We start from the raw sequence: 12,830 nt of genomic DNA on the forward strand, positions 1-12,830 counted from the left end.
CATTGTAGTGTCTGCATGTCTGCATATACTATACTATACTATACTATNTATTTAATTATTTATTTATTAGGTAGTTACTTTACTTAGTCCTTCTCTCTCTCTCTCTCTCTCTCTCTCTCTCTCTCTCTCTCCTTCCTTGCATACACAATCAAAAGAAATAATTGCTAATATAATTATTTGTCAAACATTAGACATGCATCAAAGCAAGCATAATAGCATGCTTCGTTCGAGAAATCGAGCATCGTGTGATTCCATCTTTATAATTGAAATCTGAAAAGACGTTAGTTATCGCGGAAGAGGAAATGAAAATTCGCGCGAATCGCGGCGTTGGCGATTGGCACTACTATCTCATCAGTTGGCGAACTTGTCGGTCACGATCGAATCAAAAGAGAGAAGGTAATCTAGGTAGTATTCCAACCATTCCAATCCATCTACCCTATCGTATGAGGTGAGGCAAATGTGAGGCCCCGTTGCAAGTCGGGTAACCGAATATGTACGTATAACGTACGTCGTGTTGCGCGAACGACGTAGCATTTTTGCAACGTTGTTGTTGTCTAGTACATTTCGCACAGGCTTCAGCCTGTTTTACTCTATGATCGCATGTGTCGTCGTCGACGAAATCACGTGAATCGAGGTGTATCTGGCGGTTTCCGAGCTTCCGAACGGTGTGCGTTACGCGAGGCGGAGATACGGCGGAGCTGCACAGAGAGTTGGATGCCGCGAGAAAAAGCGAACGAGCGAGAGTGAGTGAGGGAGTGAGTTTGCGTACGAGTGAGTGAGAACGAACGAGAAAGGGACAAAGAGGAGAAATAAGGAGTACGGTGGGAACGAGCGAGCGATCGAGCGAGAGAGAGGGAGAAAGAGAGAGAGTGAGAGCGCGCGCGCGCGCGCGCGTACTCGCGCTTTTCACCGTTGCGTTCCTGAGATACGACGCTCGTCGACGCTCACCGATATTTTCCGACGCTTCTTACATATACTATATACACGCGAATGTGTCCATCGCATTTAGCCGGCAGTATTCCTGACACGATAAGTGTGTGTCTAAAGATACGTGTGGAAAGGAAAATACTGAAGGCTGATCGCTCGTCACGCGACTCACGGCAACTCACGGGCTTAAGATGCCCGACGTAGCTGCCGCCAACAACGTCAGCATCGAGGCGATAGCTGGACCACCACGCAGTCGGGTCATGCATTTTGGATTTCTCACGAGCACACCGTGGACCTCTTTGCGCCGATTATACTGATACATGAGCCTCATTTTGAATCAGTGTTATTTTTATGATCGTCGCCTGCAACGAGCATGCTTGGGATTCTAGAGGGACATTCGTTTGAGAGACAATTGCAACGAAACATTTCGACAGACGTGCAGTAATAGTCCTGACAACTTTAAGTGTATTTTGAAATTTCGCAATTAATTATTTATGAATGAAGATTATGTGCATGGTTATATTTGATAATATATTCAATAATTCTTTCTTCATTTGAAGAAAAATAAATAATTACTGTTCAGAAGAGAACGAGCCAGCTATCTGATGCTAAGATTTCAATAGCATTTGCATGCAATACCTGTTTGCATGTAGTTATAAAGGTATATATGCACTCCTGAACAAGATTTATCTACATACGAAATATTTTAATTGTATACCAAGATTGCATAATTTATGGAAACTTTTTTTTGTTGTATAGCATATCAATTTTGAGCAATCGCTCTAATGTTTCTCTATAGAAATAGATTTTGAAGAAACTCACTTGGTATTGACCAATGTTGATTTTATAAAAGAATTGAATGAAATACTTTGCAATACAAAATGTGTGAACAAACGGAAATCAATTATTTGGATGGAGATATCGTTTGGGTTAAATTGGGAGCTTGCTGGTGGCCTGGTCAAGTCATCGGGCTGGATAATTTACCAGAAGAAATACAAACTGAATTTAAAAAGAAGCCATTAATAGCTGCTGTAAAATTTTTTCAAGAAGACACGTAGTAAGTTGTACAAATTTTAGTTTTTCTTATATATTTATATAAGACAAATTGTTTAAAGTGATAATTTAAATTAAATTTTTCTTTTAGTGAATTTGTCAAAAACTATCAACAGATCTACAAGTACAATTGTACGCTTAAAGATGAATTTATTAAAAAGGGTATGGGTAAGTATAATGAACCATATAAATTTTCTTATATCAAATTATATATTAAAATAATCAGTTTTGTTTTGGATAAATAGATAAATACAGAATCAAGAGTAAAGATGGCAGCAGTTATATGGACAAATTCCCAGGTGATGTGGAAATGGCAGAGAAGTTAACTGGAGGAGATCCTGATATATTGAACCAGGAGAAATTTTGTCCTGAAGAGAAACCAGATATCTCAGCTCTGTTTGGTGAGAAGAAAATTCCAAAGAAAAAACGCGATCGCGAGGAAGGACATAGGCGGAGCGATGGTTCAGAGATCATGAGGAAGATCACACATCCACGTTTTTTACGTGGGGAAAGTGATCACGAGGTCCGTATTCGTCAGCAACCCAATAGTTTACCGTCGACTCCATCTAATGCAGGTTCCCCAGTATATCGTTGTCATTTTTGTAATTTCACTTCTTCGCGTGTTAACGTCATAATTTGTCACATAAAGAGTCACCGGTCCGATGACTCGCCAATGCCACGATCGAAAGTGAAAACGTACTCTCAATCGCACAGTAGGATTTCTGATACACCAAAACGAAAATACGTGAAGAAAGATAAAGGTACATCAAGTAAAAAGAAGACGGAAAATAGGCAAGAATCGGTTAAACGGAAGCATTCGAAACAGATCGAGAAATCCAATAAGAAAAAGAAGAGTGATCCGGAATTGCGGGAAAAGTTGTTGGCCGACTGGGATGATGAATCGGATGAAGAAATGAATGTTGATACAAATAATTCCCTAAATAGTAGGTTAAGTACTGATTTTTCACCCACAAAGAATCAATCAAGTTTCGATGATGGCAAGGAGCACTACGGCGACAAGAATACTGCAACTGTAGAGAATAATGAAATTCTAGCAGAAACAGAAAAACTACTTAAGGAAACCGAACAGTTAGCTTCGATACGCATGATGCAAGGTTCATTGGATAGTTTGCATGCTTCAAGGAATATCCAATTTAGTTCTGATAAAAAATCCGATTTTGAGGATACTGAAAAGGATATCAATATTATTGATAGATCTAATGAAATGTTAAACAAGTCCCAAAAGAGAGATACTTCAAGTTCTGATAGTGAGAGCAAACATGCTTCTGATAAAGATGACAAAAAATCACGACTATCGTGCTTTGATTTCGATGAAGATGATTTGAGCGAACCTTCTATACCGCCTGTACGAAAGATTCCTCGAGTTTTCGGCGAGAAAAATTTATCTTTGAAGAAAGAAATTATCAAAGAATTTGAAATGAGTCAAGCTTTGAAAAATGAAATTAGGAAAGAAGCCGACAAAATATCTGAATTGGGTAAAAATATGGAATTGAAAGCTGACGAAATAATAGAAATAATACAAGGTAGAGACTATCGACAAGAGAATGAAGTCAAAGTATGCGAAAAGCTCAATGAGAGTGTACAAGATAATACAAAATTGAAATCTGATGAAGATATAGACGAAGAAGAAGAAAAAACTAAACAATCCGTAGATGATCAACACAAGTCTAATATTAACACCTGCGAAACAGAGGTAAAGATTGTGGAAATATTTCAAGTTGAGAGAAGAGATGATGACAATGATCATTCTTTGAATGTAAAGGATATTGAAAGGACTGTATCTAAAATTGCGTCCAATGTACCAGATGTAAAGAGAGACAAAATGTCAGTAAAGGACGAAGCCGATATCAAGTCTAATGATGAAAATTTATCTCAATCTGAAAAAACTGACTCGAAGGATGTGATTGATGAATCTAATGACAATGCTTCGATAAAAGAAGCAGACGATACTTTGTCGGAACGATTTACGACAGAAACAGAAGATGAGACTGTATCCGAATCTGCAGAGACTGTACCAGAACAAAGTGAAAATTCAGATATTGATATGTTAGATCAAAGTATTGGTAGTCTCTCGGGGAACCCTGTTGAGCAGGCATTAGTTAAAAGAGGAAGAGGCCGACCACGTAAGAACGCGAAATCGATTAGTAAGAGCACCAATGCGAACAAAACTCCAAAAACTAATAGAGGCAATAAGAGAATTCGTGTGAGCGAGAGGATTGAAATTGAACGAAAGACTTCAGATTCCGATACAGATCGTTCGTATAGCGGTAGAAGACGCAAACCGAACAAGAAATATCTGGAATCTGATATATACATTCAAGAGCCTGATTATAAAGCGTTCAGGACTGATGAGAGTCAATCTGAAAGTGAGTCTAAGACTTCTGAAAGAGTCACAAGCAAATCTAGAAGAGGCAGACGTTCCAAAGGAGTTGACAAGAACAACGAACTCGTTACTCAAATGGATAAACAAGAAATAGAAGTATCCGATCAAATGCCAACTGTTGCTGAAAATAATGTCAGCATCTTATCGATCGATATAAAAAATAAAACATCTGAGAACAAAAAGGAGGTCTTTTCTAAAAAAGAAGAAGAAGAAGAAGAAGAACAAGAAGAAAGAAAATCTATAGAAATGAAATGCGACGTACTCGAGGAACAAGTAAAATCTTTGGACGAAGTAGCTGAAAAAGTTGACGTAGATGTATATTCGGAAAATATAGAAATGATATCATCATTCCAAAAGTCAGAAGCAATATCTAAAATGGAAAAAGGACTTGATGTAGACAAAGCTGTGAAAGAATCATCTGAAATGGAGAAGGAAGATAGATCGTCAAAACAAACTAAAGAAACCGAAGACTTTAAAGATTATGAAAAGCCATCGATTATAGAGCAAACTGAAAATGCCGATAAAATTGAAATACAGCAAGATGCCCTGAAAATCAACGTAGATATGCTACCACCGAAGAAATCTCAAATAAAAAAATTTGAATTGTCACAAATAGATTTTTTTGACGCAGATATTCAAGTTAATAAAAGAGTGGAGCCTGAGCCTAAGTCTGAACTTGAGTCTGAATGTAAAGTCGAATCTGAACCCAAGATTGAACTTGAGCCTCAATCTGCATCTCAAAGTAATATTGATGAAAAAATAAATGAAGAAGATAAAAGAGAACCGACGACGAGCAAAGCAGCAGACGATATTGACAAATTTTTGAATATCGAAAATGAACAACGAGAAGATTTAAAAAGTTCCGAGCTGCTGAAAAATATAGATAAATCAGATGTGAAAGAACAAGAGATGCAATTGATGGAGGAAGTATCGCAGAAGATGCAAGATGTCGATCAATTTAAATTGAAATCGCCTAAAGCAGACGATGCGAGAAATATACCAAAGAGTCCAACGAAAACATTAATCGAGCAACAATTGACACCCAAGAGATCCTCAATGCAAACGAGATATAAAGGTAAATTTACTCCAGAAACGGGTAAAGGAAGAAAAGAGAAGGACTTATTCTTAGAGGAAAGATCGACTAATATATTCCAGGAGGCTTTCCTGAAGACTTTACAAATGGATAAGAAGAAGGTAGTTGAAAATGCTGACGTACTACCCAAAGAGAAAAAGGAGAACAAGACTGCTAAGAGAAAAGGTGAAGAAATCGATGTCAATATCGTTGCTGTATCTGCGCAAAGTAAACAAATTGATAATTTCAACAAAGATTCAGAAATATCTGCAGATATTCAAACTGGGGAAAACGTATCTATTGCGAGTAATCTTGAAAATATCGAAGTGGTTATCGAAGAAAATGTTGAGATCGATACCAAAATTGGAGATGCTGTCCTCGAAACTGAGGATCAACTTGAATCGATATCCAGCGAATCTGTTATCACATCCAAAGCATTACTTCAGTCAGAAACACTTCCCGTTTCTGAAAATAATAGTATAAGTACCATTATCAAAAAATTAGATGAAATCCCGAAGATATCCGTAGCCACAACATCTTTATCGTCTGATATCAGTGTACCAGTAAAAAAGCGCGAGATGCCACGGATAATAGAGAGCGTAACGTTGACTGAACCGGTGCAAATTTTGAAGACAAAGTTACTCGATAAAGTACCGCCACAGAAAGGTGTGAAACACAAGTTGGAAGCAGACGCTACGAAGAAAAATGATCAAAGAAGTGGCCCCAAAGCAAAGATCATTAAAATAGAAACATTGCCATCGAACAGCAAGGTAAAAACTGCTATAAAGTCCAGTTCGCACATGTGTCTGACTAAAAAACTTCAAGTATTAAAGACAGAGGAAACAGATGCGCTTCTGGAAGCACAGAATAAAGAACAAAGCGAGGCTACGTTGCAAACTATTATGACTGCGCCGATTACAGAGAAATACGTACAACAGAGTGCTCAAAGTCTCGCGGACATGGAACTAGACATCAACTCGATGCCATTTGTTCTAAGCGAAGACGTGTTAACGCCAGAGAGTATAGAACAGATGCCCGTTGTTATATCTTCCATTATACCAGCTTCCAGCTCGATCCCGACCACGCTCTCCTTTACTCCGACCACGCGGATAGTATCGCCCACTCAGCAAACTCAATTCAAGATCACGAACGAGACTACCGCAACAGAAACGTCGCCGACGAAGAAAAAGAGCGGTGTACCAGCGATATTAAAGACCAAGAGCAAAGCAAAACCAACCGTTTCGAATGTTAAATCACTGGTACCGCCGCTCACCGGTGGGGTGAAAGGTTTGAAATTTCAAAGCGCTCAACCGACTAGTAAAACGCCAACCCTCTTGACGCAGAAAGGTACTACTCCAGGAAAATATGTCGTCGTGCAAACCGCGGGTGGCCAACAACTGCGTTACAGTGTTCAAGGTAAGTCTGGCACTCAACAAAAAGTTGCTATTTCAACCAGTGGCAAAGCAGCAGGCAACGCACAAGTGATTCAACAAGGTGGAAAAGTCGTTATATTGACGTCAGGACAGTCTTGCCAGACCAAAATGGTGCCATTAAACATTTCCAAAACCCTGAGCGCCAAAGTACAGAAGATCATGACAAGCAAGGGTCATTTGCTGTGTCCGATTAATCCACAAGGTGGTTTAATCGCTACTAAGACTGTCATCGCGCCAAAGGCTGATACTGTTGCTGCTGCTGGCTCACCTACCACATCTAAACTGGCCACCAGTGGTCATAAGATCATCAATACGCAGAGCATAATCACGTCTAAGGGCGTACTTACTCCGATTTCAGGTACTATTGGTAAAACAGCGTTATTAGGTACATTGTCCCAGGGAATTATCACCAAGGACGGCATTTATACACCAATCAGCGCTTCGTCTTTGAGTGGGAAAACTATCATCGGTTCGAAGACTCTGGTTACGAAAGGTGGCACGACTCTTTTAAGTCCTCAAGCTCAAAGTCTAAGTGGCACGAAAGCGATCTTAGCGCCAGTGTCTCAAACCATCACCGGTAAAACCATATTAGGCACACAAGCTGTCGTTAGTAACAAAGGCACCATTCTAACACCAATAACCGGACAGCAGGTTAAAGCCATCGCTGCTAAGAGTCCGGTTAAAGGCGGCAAGGTACAATATCAATTACAGCAAAAGGTACAGCTGCCGATACTGCAAAAGTCTTCAAAGGTACCGACAAAGATATCGGCTTCACAAACAAAGGCGTTGTCATCCGCGAAATCACCATCGGGCAGTACGTTGATTCTCCAAAGCACTGCTAGCACCGGTACGATATCTCAGAAAAGTATGTCGCATGGCAAGAAGATTATTAAGCAAACGATGACGCAACCTGGTACTATTCAAGGTGTTGTTTCACCGAGTGATACGCAACAAATAGTAACAATGGTGTCGCAAGTGCAGCCGAAGGGTAAAGCTGCCGTATCGCCAACCGTACAAAAAGTCATTATTCCTCGAACTAGCAGTCGCCAGTTGAAAACTCAAAAGATCGTCGTCCAAAAAATGCAAGATTCGGCTATGCCAACGATGCAAAGCGCTCAAACGAAGCAGACGGTCGTCGCGTCTACCGCGACACTCGTCACTAGCAGCACTAGCACCGCTACCACTGCTGCAAATTCGCCGATCGCCAAAACGGTCGCCCACTCGAAACAGACAGCTTCCACAATTTCCAAGTCCTCCGTCAAAGGATCTCAAACCTCAAGTAAGGCGCAAAAACATCTGTTGACCACCACCAGTATCACCACCACTACCAACACCACGTCGAATGTAAATGTCACCGTGACTAATAGTATCGCTACATTATCCTCGTTAGAATCAGAGAAGAAAGCAAAAACGGATCTTCAGCTAATCCTAGATGTATCTCAGAAAGAGCAAGGTAAAGTCGAGAAATTCCAAACTGAAAATACGGAAAAAGTGGGCGAAACAAAGGCGGCCGCCCAGCCTCAGATTATGGCTCTACCGACAGAAAGCAACGATGGCACGCAAACTTATGTATTGGTGACGATAGATGAACAAGGACAGATACAACCACTTGATAACAATACTCTTATGTCATTAGAAGGAACTACGCAGAATCCGGACGGTACGAGAACCTTGTACATAGATCCCAGTTCTCTGGGGGAGGTCGGAGCTCTAGACAACATTGTTCTTCAATTCGACAACAGTGTCTTGCCGAACATTCAAACCAGCAGTGTGACAGAGACTAGTCAAACGGCGATCGTGAGTGAGAGTTTTCCCTCGTCAAAGGTGATACAAACATCCAATCAGGACATCCTGGCGGCTGCTCTCGCTAACACTGACTTTCAGCAAGAGATCAGTTTGCCAGACAATCAAGCAGGTAGCGTCATGACTCAAACTGGTTTGACTCAAACAAGTCTTATCAATCAGACGATATTGCAATCGACCATCATACCGCCTACAGAACCGATATCCTCGCCCTCGGTGCTTGAGACTTCATTGACTCTAAATCAACCGATTATGACACCACTCGAAGTACCGAGCAATATGCCAATTCAGTCAACGGATCCGGCTTCCACATCGGTCGTCTCCACTATTCCATCTTCCCTCGAACTACCGATCACCATTACGAATCCCAACATCTCCTACATATCCGCCACAGGAGAGACACAGATTCACATCCCTGGTAACTCGATGCCAGACATCGGGGAGATTATGGAGTGTCCGGCGACGATAGCGAGCGAAGAGATAGCTCATCCTGAAATTCCCGCAAGTACTCAATACTTGGTGATTTCAAATCTGGAGGATAATATCGCGACTGCAGAGACGCGGAATGTGCAGAGCGCTGAGATCGCGATTGCACCGTCATCCTCGTATACAGTCACAATGCCGAATAGTGTCCTGGAGAGCGCGCAAGTACAAACTACTCCGTCGATGCCGATCATTGACGATACGTACGCGGACAATTCGCAATTAACAACGATCGTCGCCGAGCAAACGTTCGTGCAAGTGCCAGTATCGGAAATGTTGATCTCCAAGGCGCCGGAAAATCAAATTTCAGTCTCTCCTCAAAAACTGATTATGTCAACCAATAAGAATTTGGACGAGAGACAGTCTCCGACGTTGCAGAGTGTTTATTCTTCGCAGGAAGTTTCTAACACATCTGAAGAATTGATTCTGCAGCAATCAAAGACTAACGAAGATACGGCTTCGAGTACAATAGAAGTTGTGCAGGAAATGGAAAACAAAGAAAACGATACGTCGATTATCGGTTTATCGACAATAGACGAAACCACTTTGATTACATCCGGACCTAATTCGCAGATAGAATCTGTGAAACAACTGACCTACGAAGTGACGGACTCGAGCGAACATAAAACTGCGAACGAATCGTATGAGGCGATGGATAAGTTGAAGCAGCTAGCGGTTTCTGAAGAATCTAGCAATAAAGCTAAGTCGGTAGATCAGCAAGCAGCAGGCATGTCAAATCGAAAGGAAGCCCATAGAACAGCTTCGCGAGTTTTATCAACCGAATCATTAAATCCTTCGAATGATGCAACTATGGAATTGGATGAAGCAGTCGAACCGGATCTATTCACCGGAAGTACGATTGACACAAAGAAAAGTATGAAGGATTGTCAAAGGGACGAGCCATCGTCGCAGGAAGAATCGGACAGACGTCGTTTGCGGCAGAGTATGGAACTACGTTTTGAGGAAGAAGAAGAGGAGGAAGAGGAGAAGGAGGTAATCGCGGAAGCTAGTCAAGAAACGCCTTCGCAGTCTCAGTATGAGCAGTTCAATGTATCTGTCAGCAGCGATTCCATCGATTTACCCAGTCAATCTGCCCCCAAGTTGGAGAGCTCTTCAGGAGAAGCCACGCAGTCTATCGCGTATGAACCGATGGAGATGGATGAGGAGACTGTCGTGGCGGAACCACCGTCACAATCATTTGAACATACAAAGATCAATGAGGCGTCCCAATCTTATGAAGCTTTGGCGGAATCCAATGTAAACGCGCCAACGCAGTCTTTCAACGAGATTGTGCAAAGTCAAGTGGAGCGACCGAGTGTCGACGAGGCGATCGACGATCAGAGCTTCCCTACGCAAAGTTACGAAGTCGACAAAGGTGAGAGTGTGGCGGAGAATTTGGAAATCGATGCAGAGATCAGTCAGGAGGGCAATATACCGTCACAGTCGAATGACGTCGGTGTCGATGGTATAGGCACATCATCCGTGTCGACAAATAATTCCGGATTGAATGAGGACGAAACAGCAAGTTCGTCCTACGTACCGGAGACACCCGAGAATCAAGAGCGCGATCAAGATCAGGAGAGTGCGATAAGCACGTCATCATACGAAATACCGCCATGCGAAGAGCTCAACATCGCCTCGTCCAGCGTGATACCGGACACGTCGGTCAACGCGGAGCATCCTAGTATTCATGATAATGGTGTGCCGGAAATCCCGACCTCTTCATCGTATAACCTGAATCCCGACATCACGTCGACTCATCACGTAGATTCTGTGCCTACTTCCAGCTACGAGGACCAAGTGATTGTCGAGCAAAACGTCTCGACGTCGTACGAAGTGCCGATTTCGATGCCCGGTCTGGAGGAAACCTGTTCGCAAAACTTTGTCACGGAGAGCAGCGATCATCACCGGAACGAACCATCGAGTTACTACGCTCATCACCAGGAAGTAACAGCGAGTTACTATGAGTCTGTAGATCAGGATGCGAATTCTCGATTGGAAGAAGATCCGCACGAGGAGCACGTCACACCCGGTGGCTATTACGAGGGCAATCCTCAGGAGGTGAGTCAAAGCTACTTTGCTCCGACCGAGGAGACGCCCAACTACACCAGTCATAGTATCTCGCCCGGTTATTACGATCCCAGTAGACCCGAAAGCGAAGCGAGCCAAAGTTACTATTCCACGGACGATCTGGAAGGGAAGACAGAACAATCGTCTTCGTCGCCGAATATTGAGGCGTCGCAAAGCTTCTATCAGGAGAGATCGAGCGAACTGAAACTGAGACAGCAGGGTGAAGCCACCCCAACATATCCCGAAAAATATCCGGTGGATTACACTTTAGAAAATTCACCGGTTGAGAAACATGATCTTGTGGAAAGCTCGGTGCCAGCCACTAGGCCTATGGACAGGTAATATACCGTGGGGGACAGTGGTAACAATACAAATTTTCACTTGAAATAGACTCGGTGGACTGTCGTGTACACAGAAACGTACCACCCACATATGAACTCTTGAATCTATTTTTAAATGTAAATATAACGCGTTAATTATAATATTAAGTAAGTGCTTAGACTTAGACTAAGTTGAACTTTGGCGTTAGATTTTATTGTACTAGGCTTCTAAACGTACAGGCGAATGCACTTGTATGCGAACGCATGTGTATACATGTATGTTGAAACAAAAAAGGAAACGGAAAAGATAAAGGAATTTACTCCGAATATAATCCGTGAATCTTAGGATTCGATATTACACAGTTTCATCATTGCATTGTTGTTGTGGTCTTAATTTTATCGTCATCGACATTTTATATGAAGAAAAAAGAAGAAATGTCCGTACAATCGTTAGAATAAATGAAGAAAAGCTATTTAGATATATATAAAAGATACATTATTATTCTTTCTTTGTAGAATCATAAAGATTTATGTCAGCTGAACGGTTCTCGATTTCCGTCACGTTATTTCTATATATTTACGATGGAGCAATAGTGATAATCGCACGATGAAGATTTCTTTTATCCTGCCAAGATAAAAAGCATGATGATTGATAGTCAAACCAATATGGTCGCAAAAAAAAAATCATAATCAACATCCCATGATTTCACTGCTGCTCTGCCGTAATGTCAAGTCGTAAATGTAAGCAATTATTCATTTGTAACAATACTAAGAGCTCATGTGTGATTGTTTAAAACAAACAAGAGTCGTAGCAGATCTAATGGAGATCTTGAAGTCCCTTTAGTCTTTATTCTTTAATATTAGCCGAGACTATTAATGCCCTCGCTTGTTTCACTCATTCTTTTACATCTATGACAACCGTTTAGTTTTCTACGATCTTGAGAAACAAAAACACATTTCTAATTATATCCATAACGATATATATTGTACAATTCGATGAAAATGCGAGAAACGAAGAGACTCGGTTTATCTTAAAGACTTGCGAATAAAAATTGCGCCGTACCTCGCTTTGCTCAATGTGTGAACAGTGTATTTTTTTTTTTTTTAAATAGCGATTATGAATCGCAATGAAGAATGTGCAAAACTCTGAGCGAAACGAGGGTCATTCTTTAGCTTATGTTTTAGTTTGTCAATACAAACTATATATAAATACACATATATATAAAGATATATATATATATATATATATATATATATATATATAA

The 12,830-nt window shown here is 41.2% G+C and overlaps 1 protein-coding gene across 1 annotated transcript; it reads left to right on the forward strand.

Moving 5' to 3' along the window:
- The first annotated feature begins 1,808 nt into the window (after nucleotides 1–1,808).
- On the forward strand, nucleotides 1,809–11,587 carry LOC105624593. Its single transcript, XM_012205949.1, has 3 exons — nucleotides 1,809–1,984; nucleotides 2,072–2,148; nucleotides 2,226–11,587. The coding sequence occupies exons 1-3, from the start codon at nucleotides 1,809–1,811 to the stop codon at nucleotides 11,585–11,587; spliced, it is 9,615 nt and encodes a 3,204-aa protein (XP_012061339.1).
- Nucleotides 11,588–12,830: the final 1,243 nt, after the last annotated feature.

This window comes from Atta cephalotes (assembly GCF_000143395.1).
Source record: "Atta cephalotes unplaced genomic scaffold scaffold00083, whole genome shotgun sequence".
NCBI classification, from domain to species: Eukaryota; Metazoa; Arthropoda; class Insecta; order Hymenoptera; family Formicidae; genus Atta; species Atta cephalotes.

Excerpts from the sequence above, each read along its gene's own strand:
- LOC105624593 (XM_012205949.1), top strand. The coding sequence starts at position 1,809 with ATGTGTGAACAAACGGAAATCAATTATTTGGATGGAGATATCGTTTGG. Across the intron at positions 1,985-2,071 it reads TTTTTTCAAGAAGACACGTA|TGAATTTGTCAAAAACTATC; the intron begins GTAAGTTGTACA and ends TTTTTCTTTTAG. Across the intron at positions 2,149-2,225 it reads ATTTATTAAAAAGGGTATGG|ATAAATACAGAATCAAGAGT; the intron begins GTAAGTATAATG and ends TTGGATAAATAG.